The sequence below is a fragment of the Acipenser ruthenus genome, chromosome 6 (genome assembly GCF_902713425.1).
Source record: "Acipenser ruthenus chromosome 6, fAciRut3.2 maternal haplotype, whole genome shotgun sequence".
Classification (NCBI taxonomy): Eukaryota; Metazoa; Chordata; class Actinopteri; order Acipenseriformes; family Acipenseridae; genus Acipenser; species Acipenser ruthenus.
The window spans coordinates 63,715,686-63,743,029 of NC_081194.1; the positions used below are offsets into that span (position 1 = coordinate 63,715,686).

Genomic DNA, 27,344 nt, shown 5'->3' on the forward strand with positions numbered 1-27,344 from the left:
GTATTAGTATACTAATTCTTGTTTTATTTCAAGTGGTGCAATCCTTGCACTGGAGCAAATGCTGTTTTGGTTTTGAATGAATCTGCTTTGCTTAGTGTTTAAATACTGAGAAACCTCAAGCTTATTGTAGACACCCTGCTTCAGTGCAGGGATGGGATTGAAAAAAACAGATGTTTAATAAAAAAAAACACATATGCATGTAGTTTAAACATGTGTATACTATACTATTATTGATATACATCTATTTCAGTTGTTTTATTAATGTGTATCTGTAATAAAAAAATAAAATTTGTGAAAAATAAAACAAAAAATTATAAAAAAATAAATAAAAATAATTTCACGGGGCTATATTTATAATCATACAGTAGCCCCTCACTCAACCGGACATGTTTGTATCGGGTTTAAAAACAATACAATAAAATCGCACACACGTACAAAAACTATTTATATACAGTAGGCCTATACAGTACAGCAGTAAAATCAAATTAATACCTAGCACACTTTTTTACTTTAGCCTACTGGTAACACAAAATAAATCATGCTGTTGCGTTGTACAATGTGAATAAAAGATTATTTTAAAATTGAAACTAAAATATTTTTTTGATTATTATTATTTTTAACTTGGCCTACTTAGTAGCCTTGACAATTACCACACAATAGATCATGGTCCTATACAGATGCTCAGAATGAGCTGGAGGGGTTGGTGGCACTTATGTGCAGTCTATTGCTTCCAACACATTGGGAAAACTAGAAATGTCTTTTCAAGGCTTGTAAGTACATCCTGCCTTTCGTGAAAATTAGGTACTTGGGTGTTCGCCTCAAAAATGTATTGAGCACAACTGGCAGAAAAAGCGGCCTGGGAAATGCCAGCAACAATTGCGACTGTTTAAACCATGTTTTCAAAGGTTCTTAACAAATTGATACAATTGTAAGTGTTGCGTTTGCCGGCAGCTTTCATACATCTCATTATAATATTTGCGAACCCTCATTTGAACTCTCTCTGCCCCCTTTTTGCGAATGCATGTAGGAGCACCGATAAATACATATTCATCTAAGCTTGAACCGCAAAGAAACTGCTAACGCAAATCATTCCCTAAAAATTTGCAAAATAGCATTGTGCTTATTTAGTACATTTCACCCAAGACTTCCGACTCGTTTGCGACTATTGCGATAAGTGCATACCCCTTAATGATGTGCATTCATATATTAAAGAAACCATAACAGCAACTCAATTAAGGCTTACTTATAAAAAGTACACCTGTGTATACAATAAAACCTGTAGGCGCATAGGGCTAGATATTCAAAGTGTTTTACTCCAAATCATAAACATTATTTTCGTCTGATGGGGCAAAAACACCATCTACTAAAATGAATAAGAAACAACTCAAGACTACTCTCAAGCTCCAATATGTCTAAGTTGTTTTTTTCTTTTGGTTTGGTAACTTTATTAGGTGTGTTTTTACTTTGCGAAAATATCATACTAATGACATTTTGGAGTAAATATATTTGAGAATCTTGCCTATACTGTAGTAGAATCTATGTTATAATATATCAGTTCACATATTTGAATCACATGAGGTCATCTTTATTTATATAGATAAATTGTGCCTTCTGATAACATTATTTTAGAAGTTTCCTGTTTCTGCTTTGCAGTTACGCTGGCAAAAGACTACAGCTATGGCCAGTTTAGCATCACCCTACAGAATTAACACATTTTGCTTCATAAAGTCAAATGAAACCTGCTGAATAATGTTATGTTAACATATTAAATTAGATACCGCTTTGTTGTTTTCCATATACTTAACAAAGCGTGACATTTCAAAATCTAACAGGAAATACTATACTACTATTTTGTCTTCCAGTAGATGTTTGCAATGTCATTTTGTAGTTACTTTGATTACATTATGTTAAATAAAAGATCTAAATTATGTTAATAGATTTTTTTTTTAAAGTTGTCTCAATCCTGAAATTCTAGGTGATGCAAAGCTTTTGGCCATAGCTGTACTATACCTCTGTACCACTGCTATCGGATGGCATGTTAAACATTTCCATCAGTTATTCTTGTATATGTTCATCTCCTTTACATTTACTGAGTTGCCCTGAAACTCTGTTTTGAAGTTGCTGGGACAAACAAGGTACAAACTGTCTTTGGTTTAATTTTCCTTGAAAAGGAACAACTATAAATACTATTGTAGAAACCGGCCATTTATTTTGTCTTTACATCTGTTTAAATTATTAAGGATTACATTAATGAAACATTTAACCTTATAAAATAGTGGAAATGTCTTTAATTTGTAGAAAATAAAGGATTTCTGTCAGGCTGGTCGTTTTAGGTCAGCGGTGATGATAATGAAAAGAAAAATAATGCTGACAATTATCACCATATCTAGGTCTACTATTAGAGGAATTTATCTTTGAAAAAAATAGACTCTAAGGCCCACATTCTTACAGAGATTGTTTTAGAAATGAAGTGAAAACTAAACTGGTTCACAATGGAAGTTTCTTTTTTTTGTTAAAGCTCATACAATATGTCAGCACAGATGTCAGAACCAACATATTGTACATTGGCTATCAGTTGGGGTACATGAACCTTCACAATTTGTATATATATATATTTTCTTTTAAACTACTTTTTTTTTTTTTTAGTCTTTCTGTAAATCATGCATACTCAGGTCAACCGTGCCTCCTAACTTGACCAGGATAGCAGTCTCCTGATAAGTATGGTTAGGGGCATGGTAGCTCCTGTCTTCACTGCTGCCAAAAGCTTCTCCTGTCATTATTACCAAGATCATGTTTGTTTTCACTTCCCACTTGCATCTCAACAAACAGCACATGTGCGAGTTACATTCAAGTCCTGTTTGTGTTACACCAGTATTGAAATACACACGCAGACTTGCGAGTGATAAAATGTTTGTGAAATCCAAACACTGAAACTTTGCAAATTTCACATGGAGGTTAATTTGACCTATTATATTGACAGCTTGAGATTTCAAAAACTTGGTTACCAGACTATATACTTTTAAAGGCTTAACTCTAAATAACAATTCACTTTTTCTACTGTTAGTCAAACATGAAAATGAACAACATATGTATATAGCAAAGACACATCTTGATCATGAATAAATATCCATTCAGTGTAGCTATCCATATTTATGATTTTGTATGATTTCTTTGGATGTCTTATATGGATTATGGACCAAGGCTTTTGAAATTCAAAATCAACATGCATTGCTACACAAGGGAATTATATTGTAATTATTAGAGGGTGTCAATACTTACTGTATAGGCATCAGTGCACCACTGTATGCATGTTTTAGCTGTTATGTGTTTGATATTATGCAATAATATTTAACATTGAAGAGATAGGAAAAACTTGGCTATGTATGGATTAAAACTTTTTTTTGAAAATCCTAAAGACCTCAAAAAATATTATAACAACTAACCTACAACAGGCACTAAAAACATAGCTGGGGCTCAGTCAAAATGGCATAAAAACCTCAATGTAACCTTTTTCCAAAAGGCACCAGTGTAAGGAAATAAAAACAGCACGAGTTTGATTGTGAATGAAAATAAAGAGCATTTTCCATCACTGTGGAGGCATGACTCTAGAACGAAAGGCAATGAACTATTAAATAGGAACTCATCTGTTTTCAGATTTAGTTTAATACTATTACTTTTCTCCAGTGAGCCGTTATCTAGTACGGGTTCTTAATCTACTTATTTTGTGGTGGAACATTTCCATGTGTTTAGAAAAGCTCTTCATATCATAATGTGCAATCATCCCCTCATAAGAGATTCCAGCAGCGAGAATGTTTCCCAGCATGGTTCCTCTGTTAGTACTGCTAACTGCCCAATGAACTTCAAAGGCTTAATGTTCCATTTCATTTTAGTGTAGGTCTTGTTTAATTATGAGTGCAGTGAAGCCTACAATCTGAGGACTAAAAAACAGAAATCAAATCCCAGAGGTTGTGTTTAAGTTAGAGGCCCTTTGTAACTTGAGCAATAAACTGTCCCAATAAGTATACCAGATACACCCTTGTCAACAACTACAGTGCATTAAATTGGATTCTGATCAAATAATCTAGAATACATATACTGTACATATGTTGATGATAAGCAAGAAAAGTTGTGTGCTTCTTTAATTATAGTGGAGTACATTACACCAAAGGGGGCACACTTATTTGCACAAGCAGTTAGTTCCCTTTCAATTTGAAGCAGACCACCAACCAATACTTTTGGGATATTCCTGCCACAGGTGAGGTATACTGAGCAATTTATATCAAAGCTGCCGATAGGCCCCTCTGGGGAGTGACGTCCTCAGGCCCACCTACTGAGGGAATATGTAGTCACTCCGCGAAGCTCAAATCCTCTTTTGCCTCTCACAACCAGGTAAGTAAGGTAGGTATAATTAACCTCTTTCCAGCTGTGGTTTGCAACTTACCCAGAATCAGAAACTCGGCAGCTGAAGCCTGAGCTTAAACACTGCGCAACAGCACTTCGTTAAAAAAAAAAAAAAAAAATTATATATATATATATTTTTTTTTCCAACAGCCTACATCGCATGGCGATTGCAGTCTGCTTTTGCTAACCCTGCAGCTGCATGTGTTTTATCTTTTCCTCTGCTTTTTGCAGCTATTTTAGGATAAATATTAAGACAAGAGAGACGTAATCCTCCAGTGAGACCCGGCTCTGTTGGAGTCAAGGACTCTGGGCTAGCTCAGCACACCCACTCCCTAGCACAGCCTAAGTCTGTCCCCTGCAGCTTGTTGAATACCAATTACTGCCTTCGCAGTTTAAAAAAAAAAAAACCTGCCCCCAGCTTTGCTGTTGAGTGGCTGTGGGTGTTACTACCTTGCAATTAAAAATAAATAAAAAATAACAACCATGTGCTTCCTCCATTATGCCTGGTTCTACCTTGCCCTACTGTAGAGTCTTTTTTGTCTCTTGTCTCTTTTTTGTCTCTCTTTTTCCACGTCTGTAGGCTGTGCCACCCCACTGCAAGCTACGCGCTGCACCGGTTGTGTACCGCACGCGATCCAGACGGCACCATCTGAGGATTGCTCCACTCTGTTGTAAGCTTTGCGCTGCACCGGTTATGTGACTGCACGCAGACCAGACTGCAAATGTTTGCAGGCTACGCACCACACCATTGCAAGCTACAAGCTGTTCTTGGTTGTGTGACTGCAAACAGCCCAGACTAGACACACAGCTCAGTATCCTTGGTGCTTGAAGCCCTCGGTGCTTGGTGCTCTCGGTGCTTTGGCGCCCCAGTGTCTCGGCCTCGACAGAGCCTTGGTGCCTCAGCATCCTCGGTGCCTTGAGGCCTCGACGCATTCGGTGCCCCAGTGCTCTATAGCCTCGGTGCCTCAATGCCTCGCCGCTTCGACACCTTTGGGCTCTTACGCTCCATGCATCAGTGCCTTCGGTGCCCCGGTGCCCCATAGCCTCGAGACCTCACCGCTTCGACGCCTTCGGTGCTTTATGTGCCCTAGTGCACATAAAGCACCAAGGATGCCGAAGTACTTCGGCATCCTAGGTGCTTTGATGCCTTTGGTGCTTTACGTGCCCCGGTGCTCCATAGCCTCAGTGACTTGATGCTTCACCATCCTCGGTGCCTTGAGGCCTCGGCGCTTTAACGCTCCATGCATCGATGACCTCAATGCCTTCGGTGCCCTCAACCCCCAGTGCCCCAGAGCCTTGGTGTTTGAACACCCTCAGTGCCTCGACACCTTGTGCATCGACACCCCCAGTGCTTAAGTGCTCCCTGCATCGGCGCCCTCTGTAACTTTGGTGCCTCCGGTGCACCGTTGCTCTACAACCTCGACACCTTGGGACCTTCGGTGCTCACACGCTCTGTGCCTCGGTGCTTTGACACCTTTGGGGTTACATCCGTAACCTAATGTTACAGATAGCCAGAATCCATCATGGGAGTGCATCACTCAACACTGCCCATTGAAGATACTGTTTTTTCCAATATGTAAATTAGACTGAAGACAGTAGAGATTTTAACACATCATATGTACAAGGTTCCAAGCTTATTTACAAAGGTGCAACAGTATATGGTAATGTTTTGTACTCACAGGGTTGAATGTCACAACAAGATGACCAATGGAGAATTAAATTCCCTGTCTTTGCATCAAAGCTGTTGACACTCAGGAGTACTGTAAAGCAGACCCTGTCTCCTCTTTGTAGTACAGATGGCTTCAGGTTGTTACCATGCGAAATAGCTTGCAGCTTTAAAAGGTCCTTTTCATGTCAACAAAATATTGACAGTAAATCAAAAGGAAGTCTTTTGAGCAGCAATGTATTATTACATAATATAATACCAATTCTAGTGTTCATGTGTCATTCATCTTTTTTTTTTTTAATGCATTGCAACTCCATTATCCTCTGGCCTTTTTATATACTCCTAAAAAGGATGTGCATAATAATGTATTAAGCTGTTCAGCCATCTATGAACACAGCACACAATCATGGGAGGTTGTTACAGGCGTGTACCGTTACTATGTGGGTATCCGCTGAGAAACGAGAGAGAGGCAGAGGGTTTGACTTTGAAACCTGCTCAGGCATCTAGGTTTTATTTGTTTTCACACCATTGCAGGCAGTTGCAGTGTTGGTGGCCACCACTAGGGTACCAGCAATGGCAGCACAAGGAGGTTATTTACAATGCAGTACATGGGAAAAAACAAAATTAAACACTATACAAAAAAAATAAAAAATATAATATAAAAAGGTGGCCAAGCTCAGGCCAAGCACTACTCCCACTAAAAGGAAGGTCCCGTGTCAGGAACCTTCTTCCTGCATAAACTAAATAGACTTAGGTTGAATTCATAAATCCCTTAAATTCTAACAATTATCCCAGTTCCACATGCGGTGATAATCCTTAGCTCACCCTGGTTCCATATGCAGGCGTGAGGGATCTCCTCTTTCACCTCCAGGCTTAAAACAAAAGCACAGCACCAACTAACAAAGAAGAAACAGGAAACTGGCTTTTCAGCCTCTTTTCAAAGGCATGTGACCAGGGTTAATTGATTGTCAATTGTTCAATTCACACCTGGCCACCTGCTGCACATTCATTTCAATTAGGCAAGCAGGGAGGTCTTACCTCCCGGTCCTGCCTTCCAAAATTAAACAAATTAAACACATTGTTAGTTACAAACGTTACACATTTTTATTTACAAACCAAACTATATTTATAAACCCAACACCAACATCTTATTTATAGGGGCAGGCCCACACCCTGCCACAGTATTGTGGTTAGCACAGACAAAAAGAAAAAATTCCAATACATGTCCACAACACAAGAATTGTGCCATAAATGTCTTATTGACCCATTTCTAGATCAAACAGCCCATTCTTTAATTTGTATTATTTATTATTATTATTATTTTTTAATTGTTTTACTAGTAAAATATTGGCCATTAATACACATAACAAGCAATGTGGAAAACTGCTTTAACACAGTTATATAAGTGAAAACTACGGGGTCCATCAACTGTACAAAGCCAATTAGAAGGAACATTTTCTGAATCAAGGGAAATGGTTGTCTCTAAAAACACTAAAGGAATCTTTGACAAGTGATTATGTCTTTCAGTTTTTTAAGGTCCTGGCTTTAAGTAAAAAAAAAAAAAAAAAAAGTTTTGCTTGACTTCAACCAACTCCATCATTCAGCAACAGTTTGCTATGCTACTGTGTGCACCTTTGATGTACATCACAAAATAAAAAGATTTGGAGTCCTAATTTCTATGTATGATGCTTGGAACAATGCTGTGTATGGGTAAGGCAGTCAATGTTATGCACCATGTAGGGTCTACAGTATTTAAATGATTGTCACAAAGACGGCCGGAGTGGGTGGCGTCAGACCAGAAACAGGAACACAAACGACAGAGAGATGGGGTTTTGGTGAGGCTGAACACGTGATCGCGTTCAGCATTTAATAAACAGAACAGAAAATAAAAGGTTTGAACAGACAAAAACAGGACACGGCACTGGTAGCCAAAATAAAAAGACAAACAAAACGTACTACTAAACACTTAACATACGGTGCACGGAGGGACAAACAAACACGGTGAGTACAAACACTTCTAGATATTATTTTTACTTTACTATTTTACGTTCCTCCTTCTCTCTCACCCGTTCTCCACTCTCGAACACCCAACCCCCGACTGAGTGCTACGTGTCTCTATATATACTGTTGTGCTGGGATTCAATTACTAATTAATTATTCACTTGAATCCCAGCACGTGAATTAATTCTGTGCAACCCCGTGCTCACATATTATATTTTAAATGCACGTGCGTGATGTGCAATCCCGTGCCTAAATACAAATATACACTTTTTAAATACACGTGAAACACAGACCCGTTTATATCCCGTGTACCAATGACTATACACCAACATTAACACACGCACGCAACACACAAATGCACACAGGGACGGGGCACATTGCCACATATACCCCCCCTTGTGCGCAGCACACATGGCCTCAACGGCCACCTCCCCCCTTAAAAATCCAGCAGTCCAGGACAAAGTCTCGGGCTGGGAAGGGAGGCTTCAGTGGCAATGTTGCCAGTAACCAGGCTGCTACTGGCCATGCTGTCAGCAGACGTGCTGACAGCTCCCAGACTGACTCCTTCAGCCGGGGCAGTCCTGGCAGCGGAAAGGCTGCTTGGGGAATGGTCTCCTGACCTCCCCTCTTCTTCGTAGCCGGCAGCTCCCTCTTCCGGGGCTCCGGCCACAGTCTCTTCTGCAGCACAAGTGCTGCAGTGGGAGCAGGTCTCCGGACCTCCCCCACGATCTCCGGCAGCGAAACTGCTGCAGTGGGAGCAGGTCTCCGGACCTCCCCCACGATCTCCGGCAGCGAAACTGCTGCAGTGGGAGCAGGTCTCCGGACCTCCCCCACGATCTCCGGCAGCGAAACTGCTGCAGTGGGAGCAGGTCTCCAGACCTCCCCCACGATCTCCGGCAGCGAAACTGCTGCAGTGGGAGCAGATCTCCTGACCTCCCCCACTTTCTTCGTGGCCGACAGCTCCCCTTGGTGGGGTTCCGGCCACAGTACTTCCTGCTGCGATGCGGAGCAACTAGCAGCCCCAGGCGATGCGGCACGGCTGGCAGCCCCAGGCGAGGGTGAAGCGTGGCAGGGAGTCAGGACCAGCCGGGAGCGGGTGTTGGCCCTCTTCTCGGCCTCTGCGACCAGGCGATTCTTACCCATGCTTCCCTCAGCAGCCTATGCAAGGGCTGCGGAGGGCTGCCAGCTTCACGTCCTGGTCTTTCTGGTGAAGGGAGAGGCAGCTCCTGCTTCTCTCCCCCTGATGGTGATGGAGGCAGAGGCAGCTCCCGCTCCTCTCCTCGTGATGGTGGGGAAAGTGATACCAGCAGGCATTCATCCTCTGCTGGTGGGGGAAGTGATACCAGCAGGCATTCACCCTCTGCTGGTCGACAGGGACCCAGCAGGCATTCACCCTCTGCTGGTGGACATGGCGGAGGCAGAGGCAGCTCCTGCTGCTCTGCTCCTGCCGGTGGAGGTGGCGGAGGCAGAGACAGCTCCGGCTGCTCTGCTCCTGCCGGTGAAGGTGGGAGCAGCGTGTAGTCTCCTGGCGACGGAGGTGGGAGCAGCATGTCGTCTCCCCCTTTTTCAGGGGACTGGTGCTGCTCTGCCTCTCTTGCAGGGGACTGGTGCGGCTCTGCCTCGGAAGGGGAAACCAGCAGGCATTCTTCCTCTGCTGGTGGAGGTGGGACCAGCAGGCATTCTCCCTCTGCTGGCAGCTTGGTTCCTAGGGTTATGGAAGCCCCGACTTTCCTCTCTTTGGGCTGTGGACGCACCGACTCCTCCCTTTTGGGCTGTGGACGCACCGACTCCTCCCTTTTGGGCTGTGGACGCACCGACTCCTCCCTTTTGGGCTGTGGACGCACCGACTCCCCCCTCTTGGGCTGTGGACGTTCGGGCTCCCCCCACTCGGGCGTAGGGCGTTCGGGCTCCTCCCACTCAGGCGTAGGACGCTCGGGCTCCTCCCACTCGGGCGTAGGACGCTCGGGCTCCTCCCACTCGGGCGTAGGACGCTCGGGCTCCTCCCACTCGGGCGTAGGACGCTCGGGCTCCTCCCACTCGGGCGTAGGACGCTCGGGCTCCTCCCACTCGGGCGTAGGACGCTCGGGCTCCTCCCACTCTAGGCTGTGGACGCTCGGGCTCCTCCCACTTGGGCTGTGGACGCTCAGGCTCCTCCCACTTGGGCTGTGGACGCTCAGGCTCCTCCCACTTGGGCTGTGGACGCTCAGGCTCCTCCCACTTGGGCTGTGGACGCTCAGGCTCCTCCTCATAACTGCGGAAGGGACAGTTGGCGAACAGATGATCCTGGTCGCAGAGGAGGCACCCCGGCATTGGCTTGTTAGATTGCCGTGGATGTCTGGCCCTTAGGCGGCACTCCTCCTCCCTGTCCTTCACCTCTTTATCCTCCTTCCATCCCATTTTATTTATTTATATATATATATATATATATATATATATTTTTTTTTTTGTAATCCAACACTTTTTTTTTTTTCCAAAACATGCGGTTCCTGCTCTGGCCTGAGTCCTGGAGGCGCTGTCGATCCCACGCAGGACACCACGTGTCACAAAGACGGCTGGAGTGGGTGGCGTCAGACCAGAAACAGGAACACAAACGACAGAGAGATTGGGTTTTGGTGAGGCTGAACGCGTGATCGCGTTCAGCATTTAATAAACAGAACAGAAAATAAAAGGTTTGAACAGACAAAAACAGGACACGGCACTGGTAGCCAAAATAAAAAGACAAACAAAACGTACTACTAAACACTTAACAAACGGTGCACGGAGGGACAAACAAACACGGTGAGTACAAACACTTCTAGATATTATTTTTACTTTACTATTTTACGTTCCTCCTTCTCTCTCACCCGTTCTCCACTCTCGAACACCCAACCCCCGACTGAGTGCTACGTGTCTCTATATATACTGTTGTGCTGGGATTCAATTACTAATTAATTATTCACTTGAATCCCAGCACGTGAATTAATTCTGTGCAACCCCGTGCTCACATATTATATTTTAAATGCACGTGCGTGATGTGCAATCCCGTGCCTAAATACAAATATACACTTTTTAAATACACGTGAAACACAGACCCGTTTATATCCCGTGTACCAATGACTATACACCAACATTAACACACGCACGCAACACACAAATGCACACAGGGACGGGGCACATTGCCACAATGATAAATAAAATCAATTGGACAGCTAGTTTTGCTACAGTTTTATAAAACCCAAATTGAAATAAAGACATCCAGCAGAGTATTTAAATATTAACCAAAAGGAAACACTCATCTTTGGGAGATGAGCTCCCTGTGTCTATGTTTCCATTGATCCATTACTACGTTCATGGTGGTCAAGTAGATCAAAAATACACCCCTGCTTTTAATTAAAATAAAACCATAACGCAAAAAAAGTTAACTCCAGGGTAGGATTATCATGAGCCTAGTTAATCACAATGCCCAATGCATGGGGTTATCTCATGATAACACATCCCCTATCATGCTTTAATGCTTACTGAAACATATCCCTTATGTCTAAAGCATCTGTCCGTTATGTTGTGAGCCTAAAGGCAGGTTGATCACTATGAATATTAATATTTGGTTTAAATAAGTAATTTAGGATAAACTGGAACATAGAGGACTGGAATTGTGCACCCTTAGAGTTTGTTGTTTTCCCCCCATCCTCCTTGAAAAGTTTAAATCATGGGAGAAATCTTCTATATGCAAAGTACAGTAATTTAAATAATTTATGGATATACAGTGGGGGACTGTCACAAAGACGGCCGGAGTGGGTGGCGTCAGACCAGATGCAGGAAATAAACAGACAGAGATTTGGGGTTTGGTGAAGCTGAGCGAATGCTTTCGCTCAGCATTTAATAACAGAACAGAAAATAAAAGGTTTTAAACACAAAACAGGACATGGCACTTGCGCCAAAATAAATAGACAAACAAAACGTACTAAACACTTAACAAACGGTGCACGGAGAGACAAACAAACACGGTGAGTACAAACACTTCTAGATTTCACTTTACTACTTTTACGTTCTCCTTCTCTCTCACCCGTTCTCCACTCTCGAACACCCAACCCCGACTGCATGCTACGTGTCTCTATATATACTGTTGTGCTGGGATTCAATTACTAATTAATTATTCACTTGAATCCCAGCACGTGAATTAATTCTGTGCAACCCCGTGCTTACATATTACATTTAACCAGCACGTGAAGTGATTTGTGCTCTCCTCGTGCCTAAATACAAATCTACACTTTTTAAATACACGTGAAACACAGACCCGTTTATATCCCGTGTACCAATCTATACACCAACATTTAACACACGCAACATACAACACATAATATGCACACAGGGGCGGGGCACATTGCCACAGGGACTAAGCAGATTGTTTTTATGGAAATACAAAATAATCCACAGAGACTGTAAAGAATGCTTCCTTACAGCATGTACTACTTTGTAACTGAATTGCTACTGTTTAATACAAATGACAATACAAAATGCAGTCTTTAAAACTGTATTTGATATGTCATATGTTTTAAATAGCAGAAATATTTTCTGCCTTTATGTTGCCTACCGGTACACATCAGCATGTTTTTTTTGTGTCCTGGGAGCATTACTCAGCCAATAAACTATACAGTATAATGACATAGTTTAGTTTCAGTCCTTGAATGCATGTTCCCAGGGAGCTAACTATGTACTGAAGTGCTGAGACTATTGTGAAGTGTTTCCACTGCCGGCCCAGCCCCCGTTCCTGAACTTTTTGCAATCCTGGCCATTGTCGGATGTTCTTCGCCTGCTGTAGGAGGTCCCAGAGGGATTGTGGGATAGTATTGTGTTCCCTTTTTTAAAAAGCATGGACAGAAAACAACTCTACGATGGAGGCTGATGTGGAAAGGGCTTTTGTGGCTATTTTTTTCATTATTTTTACATACAATTACCCATTTATACAGTTGGGTTTTTACTGGAGCAATCTAGGTAAAGTACCTTGCTCAAGGGTACAGCAGCAGTGTCCCCCACCTGGGATTGAACCCACGACCCTCTGGTCAAGAGTCCAGAGCCCTAACCACTACTCCACACTGCTGCTCTTGTTCGTCTTCCACTTTTTCGTCTGTTCCCGCTCCGACTGTACTTTTTTAACTTCTAACTAACTTTTTAACTTCTCAAGGCACTGCACCAGTGTTCTGTGAAATCCATGCTCAGCAAGAACTATTTTTATATTTCGTACTGCGCCCATTAGCTGTTTTTCTATGTCGACAATTTCTTTGTGATCCCACATGCCACCTGACATTCTATCTTCTGAGATAGCTGATGTGTAGCTCATCCGCAAACACTTTAACACCTCTTCCCCCCCCCCCACCCTCTCCTGCTCCAACCCCTACACCCACTGCAACCCCTACTAACTCACCCTCCTTCTCCACCTTCTCTCCCCTCTCACTCTGACCTCTCCTCCCTGCTCTAGGGTCACAAACCCACCACGTGTGCCCTGGACCCCCTCCCCACTCACCTCTTTCAAGCTGCTGCTCCTGCTCTACTTCCCTTCATCTCGTCCCATCTCAACACCTCTCTCCTTTCTGGTCTCTTTCTCTCTGCCTTCAAACAAGCCTCTATCACTCCCCTCCTCAAAAAAACCTACCCTCGACCCCAACTCCCTCCAGAGCTACCGTCCTGTCTCCCTCCTACCCTTCCTCTCCAAAACCCTCGAGCGGACTGTACACCGCCAGCTCTCTGCTTTCCTGTCCAACCACTCTCTGCTCGACCCTCTCCAATCTGGCTTCCACTCTGCTCACTCCACTGAAACCGCCCTCCTGTCTGTCACTAACTCACTAAACTCTGCCCGAGCTGCCTCTCTCTCCTCTGTCCTAATTCTCCTCGACCTCTCCAACCGCACTTACTAGGTAACCTGGCATGGAGCAACCTCCACACCTCGCCCTCTCTCAACAGGAGTCCCCCAAGGGTCAGTCTTGGGTTCTCTCCTGTTCTCTCTCTACACCCACTCCCTGGGCCCCCTCATCGCATCCTATGGTTTCTCATACCATTTCTATGCTGATGATGCTCAGGTTTTCCTCTCCTTCCCCCTCTATGACTCCACCATCCCCTCCCATATCTCTACCTGTCTGTCTGCTATCTCCTCCTGGATGCACTTGCATCACCTCAAACTCAACCTCTCTAAATCTGACCTCCTTTTCTTTCCCTCCTCCTCCTCCCCCTCCTCTGATCTCTCTATCTCCATTCCTCTGGAATCTACCACACTCTCTCCCTCCTCCTCAGCTAAGAACCTCGGAGTCACCCTGCCTCTCTTATTCCCAGCACATCTCCACTCTGGCACGTACTTGCCGATTCTTCCTGAGCAACATACGAAGAACCCGACCCTTCTTCACCAACTACGCCACCCAGCTCCTGGTCCAGGCCCTGGTACTCTCCCGCCTAGACTACTGCAACTCCCTCCTGGCTGGCCTCCCTGCGTCCGCCACCCGTCCGCTCCAGCTCATGCAGAACTCCGCTGCTCACCTGGTGTTCTCTCTACCTCGCTTCTCCCACGCAACTCCACTGCTCCGCTCACTCCACTGGCTCCCGATCACCGCTCGCATCCAGTTCAAGACTCTTGTACTTGCCTACAGATGCCTTGACCAGACTGCACCCAGCTACCTCCAGACCCTCATCTCTCCCTACACCCCCACTCGACCTCTCTGCTCCTCCTGCTCTAGACTGGCTGTACCTCCTCTACGCTCCCCTGCCTCCAGAGCCCGCTTCTTCTCCACCCTCACCCTGCAGTGATGAAATGACCTTCCTACAGATGTCAGGACTGCCCAGTCACTGACCACCTTCCAGCGCCTCCTCAAGACTCACCTCTTCAGACAGCACCTGTACAACTCTTTTCCCTCTGGACACTATCACTCTTCCTCAATGCGCTTTACTTGCTCTTATCTGCTCCCAATTTTACTGCATTTAATCCTGTACTTTAGAGTACTGTAATCTGTCACAAGTGTTATTTATTCTGTAGTATTTTGTATTTAATTATATCCTGATGTAACTATCACTGACACTTATCTGCTCCGTTATTGAATCGTATTTTGTCATATAGTTGTACTTGCTAGAACCAAAGTCATTGTATTTTATCTTGCTCTTAATTGTATTAATACTTGTACTCTGATTCTTGAAATATATTTTTGTGTATGACTGTAAGTCACCCTGGATAAGGGCGTCTGCTAAGAAATAAATAATAATAATAATAATAATATTTCCTGTCGGTCTACAAATTCAAGCACATGCCTCCACTGCTGAAAATGATGTATTTCCTTTGTGGGCGGGTTGGTCGCGTCTGGTAGCAGATAGCAAAGTGAGCCACAAAAACTGGACGCGTCAGGCCGCGGCCGATCAAGCCGTCAGTGGAAACACCCAATTTTACGGGCCAGGCTGTCATTATTTAAATCTGCCCTTATTTAAATAACACATTTTTGGCTACTACAGTTTACACACCATCCTTCTCGAATCTGTAAGATATAGTTAAGGGAACATAAAATGAACTGAAAGATGTCACAGCAAATCCAAAAGAAATGAGGCATGGCTGCCTTCAGAGATGTAGCTTCCACAAAGTTGCTAAAATCTAGCCTTAAGACAGTTCACTGTCTGAGCCACAGACAGCACCAAGCAGAAAGCACTGGTTATTCATATCCCTGAAGCTTCCAGATTCAAGGATGAATAAAGACTAACTTATGTAATACCAAAACAGTTAAAATTAATTGCTTTTTTTAAAAGGTAGTAACAGAGGGGTCGAATTAAAAAAAAAAAACAAACATTGTAGGACAGATCTGCTTTTTATGATTGGGGCAATTACAGATAATGTATTTTTTACCAGCCAGATACAGCAGATAAACCAGATAATCCAGATAGTGCAAGGTCAGTGAAAATGCTCATCACTTTCATTAAAACTCAAAAATGCAACTGTGCAAGGACTTGGAGAAAAAAGGGCATCAATGTGCTTTATAAAATAGAACCCCGAATGTATAAGGTACATTTTCAGAGATTAAAAAAGTATGTGTCATATGTGTCTACCGGTTAAACTTTTAAAAATCTAATTAAATTAAAATTCTTGAGAGCTTTTTAAAACGTGGTGTTTTTGTGATGAATCCACCTGGCAGCACTGCCAAATTGTTAAGGGCTTTCTAGTTATCTATCTAATTTCATATCTGATAAAGTGGCCATTTAAGAAAAACAGTATCCCTTTTTTAAGTAATAAAAACAGCATTAAATGGCAGTAAATTGGAGATTACGTGGTGTCAAATGTCCTTTCTTTCTTTTCAAGGCAATGTTTTAAAATATGTTAAATTGTTTAAACTATAAATATGCTAAGTCTAAAGACAAACTTTCCAATTAAAACTGTACTCCGTCAGGCATACACATTCAAGAGATTAAAATTGTCTACAGAGGCATTTAGAGTTTATTTCACCAGGCAGTGACTCAAATGGCACATTTTAATAGTGCTTAACTAGCAAAACCTGCAAACCATAGGTAAGATCTATGCTGAGAGAGACTAAAAGTCTTAAAATAACAACAGAACCAGCTGGTTTCAAAAACCTTGAAAATAAACTTTTTGTGCAACACAAAACCTGCATTATATATTTCCAGACAATGAAGTGTCCACTAAGTAATGCATACATGCAAGCATGAGTCTCGGCAGAACAAATACCTATATCAAAGGTAAACGCTAAAACCAATGTTTAATATGTGGTCGAAAAAAATTAACAAATTTACTTTGAGATAACATTGGATGATAGAAAACATTCCAATTTGCCAAAAACTAATGATTAACCACATTTAGGTATATATAAAAAAAAAACTAAACCATTCCCAGAACTGTAGGTGTAGATCTAATTTGTACAAAAGCCTCCACAATTCAAGAGAATTAGGGACTTCCCTTGGGCAAGAAATCCTCATTGATATAAGTGTGTGCATTGCATATGAGTTGCCCACTTATTTCAGTACCCAAGTTTTCAGACTGTCACTAACTTGATTCCTCCTGATACTGTTCAACAGCCTTACATTTAAATCAACACAGGCCTCTGGGTGCAGCTTAAAATTGCACTGCTTGGCATTACAGTGTGGAATTTCATCAAGATAAATGGACCTACAGAAAGTTAAGCATAAAATATACCATCATAAACCAGTTACTGCCAAGAATAGATTAAAAAAAAAAAATGATCAAAGCACTTTACATTGCACGAGTATCAATATATAATGCATTATTAATAATACACAATCACGCAGACAGGGGCTACTGATGACACAAACTGACCATAGGTTGCAGATAGAGGTCATGTCGAGTTTAACTAAAATACCAGTAATTAATCATGAATCTGTAAAAAGGATCAATTAGAAATGTTAATTACAGAAAGGACAATGTGCCAGCTTTGGTGTAGTTTTCAAGGTAAAGGCAGATCTTAATAACCTCTTCTCTTGGAGGTTTCAGATTGACATTGGTGAAATAACCTTGGTTTGTACTGGTCCATATAAACTCATTATATAATCTAAAGAGCTGGTATCGGAGGAAGCAAAACCAATAATGGTATAATCTTCATGAAAAAAATGTGTTTCTATTAATTGTTTTGCTATGACAATGATATTTCATAAAATTAAAAGTACTTCTCTTACATATCTTTAAAACAAAGAAAACATAACAGCTTCCGTTTTAAAACCCCAATCAGCTACTAGTAGGTTTACTTTATAATAAACAGAAGATGTATCCTTTTTTTCTGTTCTTAATTAGCTTTAAAGATAATTGCACTAACATTTAGCTTACGTGTTCTTGGTATTTTGGACTGCAGTATGTTCTCCTTTGCTTTATTATTTTTTTGAAGATAATTAATGTATATAATCCTGCTTAACTCACAAGCAGTTCCATATAGAAAAAAAAACAAACAGTGTTTTAAAAGAAAGACTTTTAACCATGTGTTTGTAAATTTTCCATTGAACACAGAAGAAAAACATGGCGCATTCTACAGGTCTGATACAGTACATGTGTCAATGTACCATTCTTTTTATTTTCAGGGATGACTACAGGTCGGCCATGTCATATAATGTTGCAACCTAATTGTATGGTAACAGTTTATGGCGTGTCAAGTGGCCTTTCCTTCTTTTCTAAGCATTGTTTTAAAATAATTTCAAACAGTTTAAACTATAAATGTGCTACGTCTAAAGACAAACTTTCCAATTAAAACTGTACTCCATCAGGCATACACATTCAAGAGATTTAAATAGTCTACGGAGGCGTCAGCAGCACTGGCAAAACCACTCAGTCAGTATCAATATAGGAAGCCTGCTTGTTAGAATGGACTAACAACCTTTGCACTGGTGATGCTAAAAATCTGTCACCAAAATGGCATCAAGAAACTGGGGTTGAGCTTGAAGGCAACAACAACCGAAGCAAGTATCTCGGTCCTGTGTAGTGCTACTGAGCCCAGCAGCTGCTCTTGCTGCACATGTGCTGAGCACAACGTTGCACAGGCCTTCGCGTAGCATCTGTAAAAACACAATGAGAAAAGACTTTCTCAACAAAAAACTGTATTTAAACAATTACATGAATATAAAATGTCTTGTATAGTGCTAAAAAGCAAAAACGAGAAATAAAATAAGCTATGCAGCCTGGGGGGAGAGCACAAAGCCAGCCAGCACAAGTCCGCAGCGGGACGTAACTAGCAACAGGCTGTAGTGCACACAATACGTGTAATAGAAAATTATTACAGTGATTAGTTTAAATATCACATATAATTTGTGTAAAACATAAAAACTGCTAAATATATACAGATGGATGCAACAAAGTACTTATCTGAACAAGGCTCTCTGATCAGGTAGTCATGAAAGGGAAAATGGCGTCGACATCTGTGAGCGCAGTCCTTTTGACACCTCGGGGGAGGAGTAATGACTGTGTCTTAGACTCGGTGAGCAGCTTTGGTATACAATTTTCAGGATTAGGGTAAATACCCATTCAGTAATGGTTATATTTTGTACTTGAAAGTTATCGTAAGTTTATTAGGGTCGCCTGATTCTTTTTTATACTTTCTGAATAAAATACAGCTTGCTCAATACTTGTATGTACTATGGATGGACAGACACACCATCACTATAAGTGGACACTGCTAATCCAGAAGTGCCTTATAATGCATTTCTGGCACTGATTTCCATTCAGACAGTGATCACACTGCTTTAATATTATCTTCTGAGGCATTTACTATTCTCCGAATGCCCAGTGTCATACCCCTTATAAAAATATTTGCTCCTTACATTTTAAAGCCAAATAAGTAAGAGCAAACTGCTCTAGATCTCATATACTGTATTTTATGTGGTTTAGAGGCCAAGCAGCACTTTACTGGCAATGTCCCAAAGGGCCAATATGGTAGATGTTGCCTTTATTGTAATTCCACAGGAAATAATGTGCTAAAATAACTGATTCCTTTTTTCTCCATTGAATTTAGTTCAGATTTGTAGCTAAACTAAGCAAATCTAAACAAAGCCTACCCATAGCTGATCAAATCATATATATGTACTGCATGTGGTCATGCATATTCTGTAGGTCTCAAGCCACTACAGGTTGTGAGATTACATGAAATCCTGACTTGCTACTCTGGATACCCAGGGAGCCTAAGCCAAGAACTCTAGCTGACTGTGACAAAGATTAGATAAGACTGGCAGGACAGGTTATAGGTACCTGCCCGTTTCCTCTCCCCAGGGACAGTCTATGCCAGACAGAATAAGTATCATAAAAAATCAGCTATCAATCACAAGTCAAATACAATAAATAAAAATGGCTTTTCCATTTTCCAAAAGCCTCCCTATCATAATACCACAATGAAGTAAGAGGCATACTGTATATTTTATTGAACCACAGAGCCAGTAACAAATATATAATTATAGTGTGCTTTCTATTAATTACCTCAAACATGCTGGGGATGCTACAACCCCTTGTAATATAGAGCAAATATTTCCAGGTGTTACATAAAAGGCAACAAGTTTTACGAAGTACTCACTCCTAAATTTGCTGCCCAGTGCTGGAATGAACGCCTTCAACATTTGTAGTGTGAAAAACATGCATCTGAAGTTAATTTATATGTACAGATAAAATGAATAGGGCAGAGGAACTGCCCAATTCTAAATGCATGATTACACTTCAGAAATTAATACACTTTATGTTACTAATGCTGCCAGAGAGCGTTTTCCTTATTATTACTGACCTTGAATACTTAGAAAATGCTTCACTGTGCACGTTTTAACGAACTGACAAAATAAGTACTAAAAAACAGATTTAGGGCTCAAAACAGTCAAGATGGAGATTAATCTGCTAAAGATTAAAGTGTTGAAATTAGTCGGAAGGTGAAGCAATCAGCAAGAAAAGAAATTATGTTAATGACGCTGCAGAGCTTGTTAGGTTATTTTTATTATACATGTTAAGCTTTGGCTTGGGGCAGAATATCCCAAGGAATATTAAGATGCACAAGGACAAAGGTGAAAATGAAACTAAATGATTAATAAGGAAACCAAACTACCTGTTTCTATGGATTTTAATTGTCATTGTGACAGTATGCTAGAAAGACTATATTGTACTTGCAAACAGACTTGCAACAGGGAGACGCATATATATATATATATATATATATATATATATATATATATATATATATAGACCATTTATACAAAAATGTGTACGATATATCAGTCTTTTTTTTTTTTCAACCCCTAATATATACAATTCTTTATATACTTTAGTCAAAAAAATGTCATAGCCCCCTACCAGTTTGGATCAAAGCCCAGTTTATCGCTTTAGGGGCAAGTGGATCCAGTTCTTATTTTACAAAGTAACTGTCTAATGGCTTTATCTTCACCATGAAAGAGTCTGTGAAACACAATTTCATCTTGTTCCAGTATCAAACTAAGACTGCAGCCGGTTTCATCTGCAGTCTACAATCTACAATACAATCTGAAATCAGACATTTCACAAAGGTCAATGGAAATGAACAAATCAGGTTCAAGTTACAGGTCAGTCCCAGTGGCAGATGAAAACATGGCTTTAGTAGCTAAAATCTTGGGCTGCTACTGACATTTGTTAATTAGCAGTGGTAACATTGTTACTTAGAGCATATACAATGAATTCCCACATACCAGTGTTTGAAATTATCCTGCATAAAATGGTTTCCAATGAATCCCATTTAAGCCTCTGCCCTTGCATTCTAGAAGAAGGACCCTGGACTACAAAATGAAGTGCAAAGGTTCTACAGAGCGCCCGGTTGCTATCTGACTTAGCTGCTTTGGTAATTCCCGATTTTAATTGAAATCTTCTTAAATGTTGAAGCTTCAACCCCTCTGACACCAACAGTGGCACAGTGACACCATCCAGGTGATCGCTATAAAATATTTCTCTCAGGCTGTCAGATACTGGGTCTCAAATACCTTGCAGGTCTTCAAACAACATACAGTAGAGTAGAAGATAAAATGGTGATATAGAATATATTTTAAATAAAAAAAAATGCTGACCATAACTGAAATACTCCAGTTCTGGGATCTTGGTAATAAAATAAATAAATAAATAAATAAATAAATAAATAAATAAATAAAAAAACTATTAAAAAAGAAAAGTAATACAGGGGAGAAATACATTACTTGTTTGGAGTGATTTTGAAAAGGCAAGGGCTCCTCCCTTTGACATTTTTAAATTAATGTGTCACAATGATTTACATTAAAAATGCATCCATCCATTTCTCTTTTAACACTTGTTGGAATTGTGTAAATACTTTAAATAACAAGGTTAATCAGCACTTTGTAATTTTTTTTTTTAAACAGTTAAATGTCTGGCTTGTATAGCTGCACCTTGTGGTGCTGTAATGGAGAAATATATGTCTGTAATTTGATTTACACTGTTTAATCTTTATGTGATCTCACAATTAAAATACATGTACTATCAACACCAGCATTTTCAATACCCTTGTATATCCACTTGAAACAGCAAGTTAGAATGTGTATGCATTTTAAGGAAACATTTCTAGGTATTTACTAAGTGTGTCTAAAATGTGTATAATATAGGCTTATAGGTTTTAACAGTGTACTTCTTGAAAAGGTTATGCAAAAATGTACATTTTTGAAAATTCTCAAATATTTACATTGAAAAATCCCATTTATGAACTAACAGTATGAAATACAAATTGTTACTAGAAATGTCCAAATGAAACTCCAGAATCAAGGCTCTATAGTTTATTAATCTCGCTGAAGTTCGGCAATAGTATGTAATTTGTGCAACGTATCCAGTTGTTTTGACAGATCCTGATTTGTATTTATACATGTATTCATTAATTATTTATTTTTTGTCTTGCACTTTTGTACACGTTTAAATAAAGCTTGTCTCTTCGCTTTGTTTTGGCTGCATTTTCATAAGAAGGCTGTCTTCATAGACAGATACTTCAACTCTATGGAGTGTATGGACTCAAACGGGCCTTTGCGAGAGCCTCCAGTACAACATCAAGGTTCCATTTGGGGAGAAGAGTCCTCATGGGAGGACGTAATCATTGCACGCCTTTAAGAAACCATGTAGCCAAAAAATGCACACCCGGAGATATTGAATCCACGGGGGCATGGCATGCAGAAATAGCTGCTAAATACACCTTCAAAGTGGAAGGTGACCTACCAGCATCAAGCAGTTCTTGCAGAAACTGTAAGATAACTGGTATGGGGCAAGAGATTGGGTCATGACTCTTAAAACAGACACCAATTCTGGAAATCTTCCACTTGTAGGCATACAACAATCTAGTGGAATCTGCCCTAGCATTCTGCAAAGTACTCACAACCATATCTGATAGCCCTAGGGCTAACCAGCGGTCCCTTTCAGGGGCCAGACCTATAGCTGGAACCTGCTCGGTTCTGGGTGCCAAAGAGTGCCTATCGTCTGACTGAGGAGATCCAGGTGAAGTGGGATCTCCCAGGGCTGGCCTTGTAAAAGCTGGCACAGGACCGAGAACCAGATTCTCCTGGGCCACTAGGAGAACCAAAGCCTTCTCGAACCAGACCTTTTCGAGAAAGGCTGGGAGCAGCAGTATAGGCGGGAAAGCGTACAAAAACACTTTGGGCCATTTGTGCGCTAGGGTGTCAACGATGAGTTGACCGCCTAAGCGATGGAGGGAGATTTTTGCAGACCCCTGGCACTTTTATCCATCATATGTATATTACAGGACATCCAGGTTTAATGACAATGAACTTGTTTTGTCAACATGGAAATATACTAGGGAACTCATTTATTTTGACATGTGTATCATTTATATGAAACGATCTATTGATAAAATGGACTAGTCGCATGCATCGCATGCAAAAAAAATAAATACAAATTTTGAAGACCCCAGGGAGTTTTATCCACGCATATGTATATTACATGAAACACTTATTGTCATGTCTATACCACATTTATATTAAATTATTTATTTCTGTTTTTAAATGGAACATTTTGCTGCAAAAAAAAAAGTGTCTGGCATTCGTGGGATTTGAAACTATAACCTTCAGTTTGCAAGCATATTGTGTTACTGTCAGTGCTATACATACATGATTAATTGAGAAAACAAGCAGTATTTTGAAAGATGCCACCTGAGAATTCTCAGGACTTATTTTTTACATTTTGGAGATTTTTTTTTCAAGTCATCTCATCATTCTGAGATTCTGATCTTGATCTCTGAAGAAATGTAGTTTCCTGTCAGTGTAATGCTCAAAACTTTGTGGAGTGAAAGCTAGAGCGTCTGCATTGCAAGTTGCATTGGAAGCATGTCTCGGGTTCATTTCCCACATAGGGTTTATATTGCAAACTTAAAGCCAAGTTTCAAGAAACCACTGAGGCAACCTTGGCCAGCACCAAGCAAATAGGCACAACTGTAAAAGCGGTGGGGGTCAAGGTGGGTACATTGCACAACTCACATATTTAAAAACACAATTCTGCCAGATATAATTAATAACATTTGTATATTATAAAAAATATATAAACATATTTACAAAAATGCAACCGCATGCAACCTCTACTACAGGAGTGGCCAAACCTGGTCCTAGATAGCCACAATCTAGCATGTTTTATAGGTAACCCTTAATCATCAGTTTCTGAAGAATGTAAGTTGTTAATCAATTTAGCAAGTTAATGTGTTCAATTAAATCAGGAACGGTCAGCTCTGGTCCATGAGAGCTGCAGGGTGTTCAGGTTTTTGTTCCAAATTATCTCTAAATTACTTAACTAGTCAAAATGAAGTTGTTCCAACAGTGAACAATGAACAGTGTAGGGCTAGCCTGTGTTGCTTGCTGTGTTACTTTTGTTATAGTTTTCTTTGGTTGCTATGTATGGATTTGAATTGCTGTTTCATGACGTTGTGATTATCCTGTGTAATAAGAAGAAAATAGTTAAACTGTATTATTAGTAGCCATAGTAGGCATAGTATTGTATTGATTTTGTGGCCTTTTTCCTTGCTGTTTTCTCCACAGTGAATGAGAGCATGGAGTGCATTGTGTAGTGGCCTAAATATTTGTTTTATTTCTTTTGCCCTTGAAATAAAATGAATACCACTAAACAAACCAATTGAGCAGTTCAAATCTTTAACGACTGGCTTTCTGATTTTTTTTTTACTTGACTTAATTACAAAAAAAGAGGTGAATGATATCCTTAGAGATTTTTATGGCACAGTCATAAATTGTAAAAGTGAGCAATACGGAACAAGCAGCTACTGTATGTGGGGCTCTGTACTGGAATAAACAGACACTTATGAAAACTTTTGTAAAGTCTGCCTTTTATCTTTATCCCAATAAAGCAAAACAAAGTACCTTAAACTCTTGAGCTAGATGGTATACGCTAGAGCCAATGGGAGTGAATTACCTGGCAACAATGTTTCCCAGAATATGCAGAAACGCAGGCATCTCAGAAACGTACACTAATCATAGCATCAGCAGTACCTTAATACACAAGCTGTCCAACGCTGGATTGCAAGCAAGAGAAATGATGTCCGTCAGCGGTCACAGATCCAAGACCTACCTGCAGAGTTACTGGGCTCCCTCATGAGAAAATAGAAAGCACTGGAGCAAGTGCTTTCTTGTTGTCGGAGGAACACTTCACGCCATTGCCAAATAACCAAACAAGACTGGATAAAAGCAAAACCACTTCCTGTACTTAAGTGCCTCCTTCTGCAGCAATTGACAGTTACTACAATATGGGTTCAATTAGTAGCAACACATTAATCTCTATAAAACATGAACTGAAATACTAAGCAAGGTTTTTATAGTTATTTTCAAGTCTTTATTTTTAAAAACAATTGCATATATTGAAATGCAAATGTTTTACCTGAGTATTATGTATGTTAGGGAATATTTTATGTTCAAAATGAGAATACATCTTTAGAAACTATATACATTACTCCTTTCTTTAAAAAAAAAAAAAAAAAGATTTATAAATCAATTTTATTAAAGCAATATGGCACTTGAGGGCATGGTTTGTGCTGGATAGTGTAATTGTTTGGTTTGTTGCAATACACAAAGAAGTGACAATATCCAGCACAAACAATGCCCTCTCATGCCTTATTGCTTAACTTTACTGTGTAAAAACTCTTTGACTCTTAAGGGACATTTTTGAAGCAAGTGCAAATGCTAAGCCAGATTTACAACAAGGAATAAATATATATCGAAGGTATAAAAAAAAATTATAAAAAAAAAACAACCTCAGGCAAGCTGTTTTTATTTTCTTTTTACGGTTACAAATATTATTATAATTTTATGGACAGCTCCACTATATCCCACTAGTGATCAAGGGATAACGATTGGTTTCAGGGTTAAGCAGCTGTGCATTACTGCCTCATGAAGTTGAAGTATTTGACCACAAATTTATAAGACATTTTTAAATACAGTATTCTCAAATCTTACATGCTGCACCAAGCAAAAATGAATTTGAATTTTCATACAGAACTTCAAACACATCGCCTTAACCAAACAAACACACAGCACAAAAGGATTCAAAGAAAAGTGGTATACCCGCTAATCAAGGGATGTATTGCTAAACAACTGAGATCATTGGCTCACTTTAAAGCATGCAAAACAAGATCACTGCTCGCCAAACTCAAACTGGAATCAGACCAGTGCAGTGCAAAGCAATTTTATCACCCAAACAATTGTTTTGGCAGGTGGCCTAAAATGGGATCCTAATTTTAGTCTTCGTTTGAATACTAACTAGTTCATATTTGGCTGCATTCCCAGTGAAAGGGAGCATTAAATGAAGGGTCTACTATTACTGCCCACATTTCCACCAGCGAACATTTAAACAGAAAAGTTAATTCTTGTTAAGAATTCCTCCTCCAGCAAACACATAAATAAGCAAACCTGTCACAGATGCACTTCAATCAAAACAGAATCCTTTGCATTCGACTTTATTATTGGACTATTCTAACAACAATGAAGTGCATCTCTTTCATGTGTTTTACATACCCACATTTGAACCCACATTTAATTATACATTAAATCTGGTTTCAGGTTTTAGAAAATACATTTAGATTTTTTTTTTCACTTTTTGTATTTTTTTAACCAGCCATACATTAATGACACGTAAGGTTCCCGGTATATAAGTGTGTAATACTGTGTATATTGCTTAATGCAAAGCAGCATCAATTAAAAAAACAGAAGCAAATACATGCAGTGGTTTTCCAAGTCTGTACTCATACCGTCATAAATCCATCCAGCAAACCTGAGTCTGGTTTGGGAGGCGCTTGAAGCCGCTCCATCGACCACTTCTCAATTATTGAAGATACTTGGGTGTTTTCTGTGTTTAAGATTCGGAATCCTGTCATGTTAACACCACTGTAGCGGTAAGGCTCCACATCAAGGGCAAAGAGGTCCTGCAAGAGATTTGCTGGTGTAAAGGCAAGTTGTGTGTGTTGATTCTTAATTAAGTGCTGGAAATACCCTGGGGACACAATTGTATCTCAAGAAACTCTATCTGAAATGCTGCGAAGAAGTGTTAGCTGAGGGCAGATAAACATTTCAGTGCTACGTTATCCTTTCATTAGTCTTTAATGTGACATTTCCTAATTGCAAAGTAAGTTTACCACATCAGTGCACCATATCTCATGTGGTAAACTTACTTTATAATCACCTTATTATATACACCATATATATATATATATATATATATATATATATATATATATATATATATATATATATATATATACACACACAGTACTGTGCAAAAGTTTTAGGCAGGTGTGAAAAAATGCTGTAAAGTAAGAATGCTTTC

The 27,344-nt window shown here is 40.3% G+C and overlaps 1 protein-coding gene across 1 annotated transcript in view; it reads right to left on the bottom strand.

Annotated features, from left to right (window-relative positions):
• Positions 1–27,344, bottom strand: part of LOC117410621 (glutamate receptor ionotropic, kainate 2) — a gene marked incomplete in the record, with an annotated part of 207,397 nt that overhangs the window by 106,133 nt on the left and 73,920 nt on the right. Inside the window, 1 exon segment of the mRNA XM_059025657.1 lies at positions 26,770–26,943. Coding sequence (XP_058881640.1) covers positions 26,770–26,943 — 174 coding nt within the window.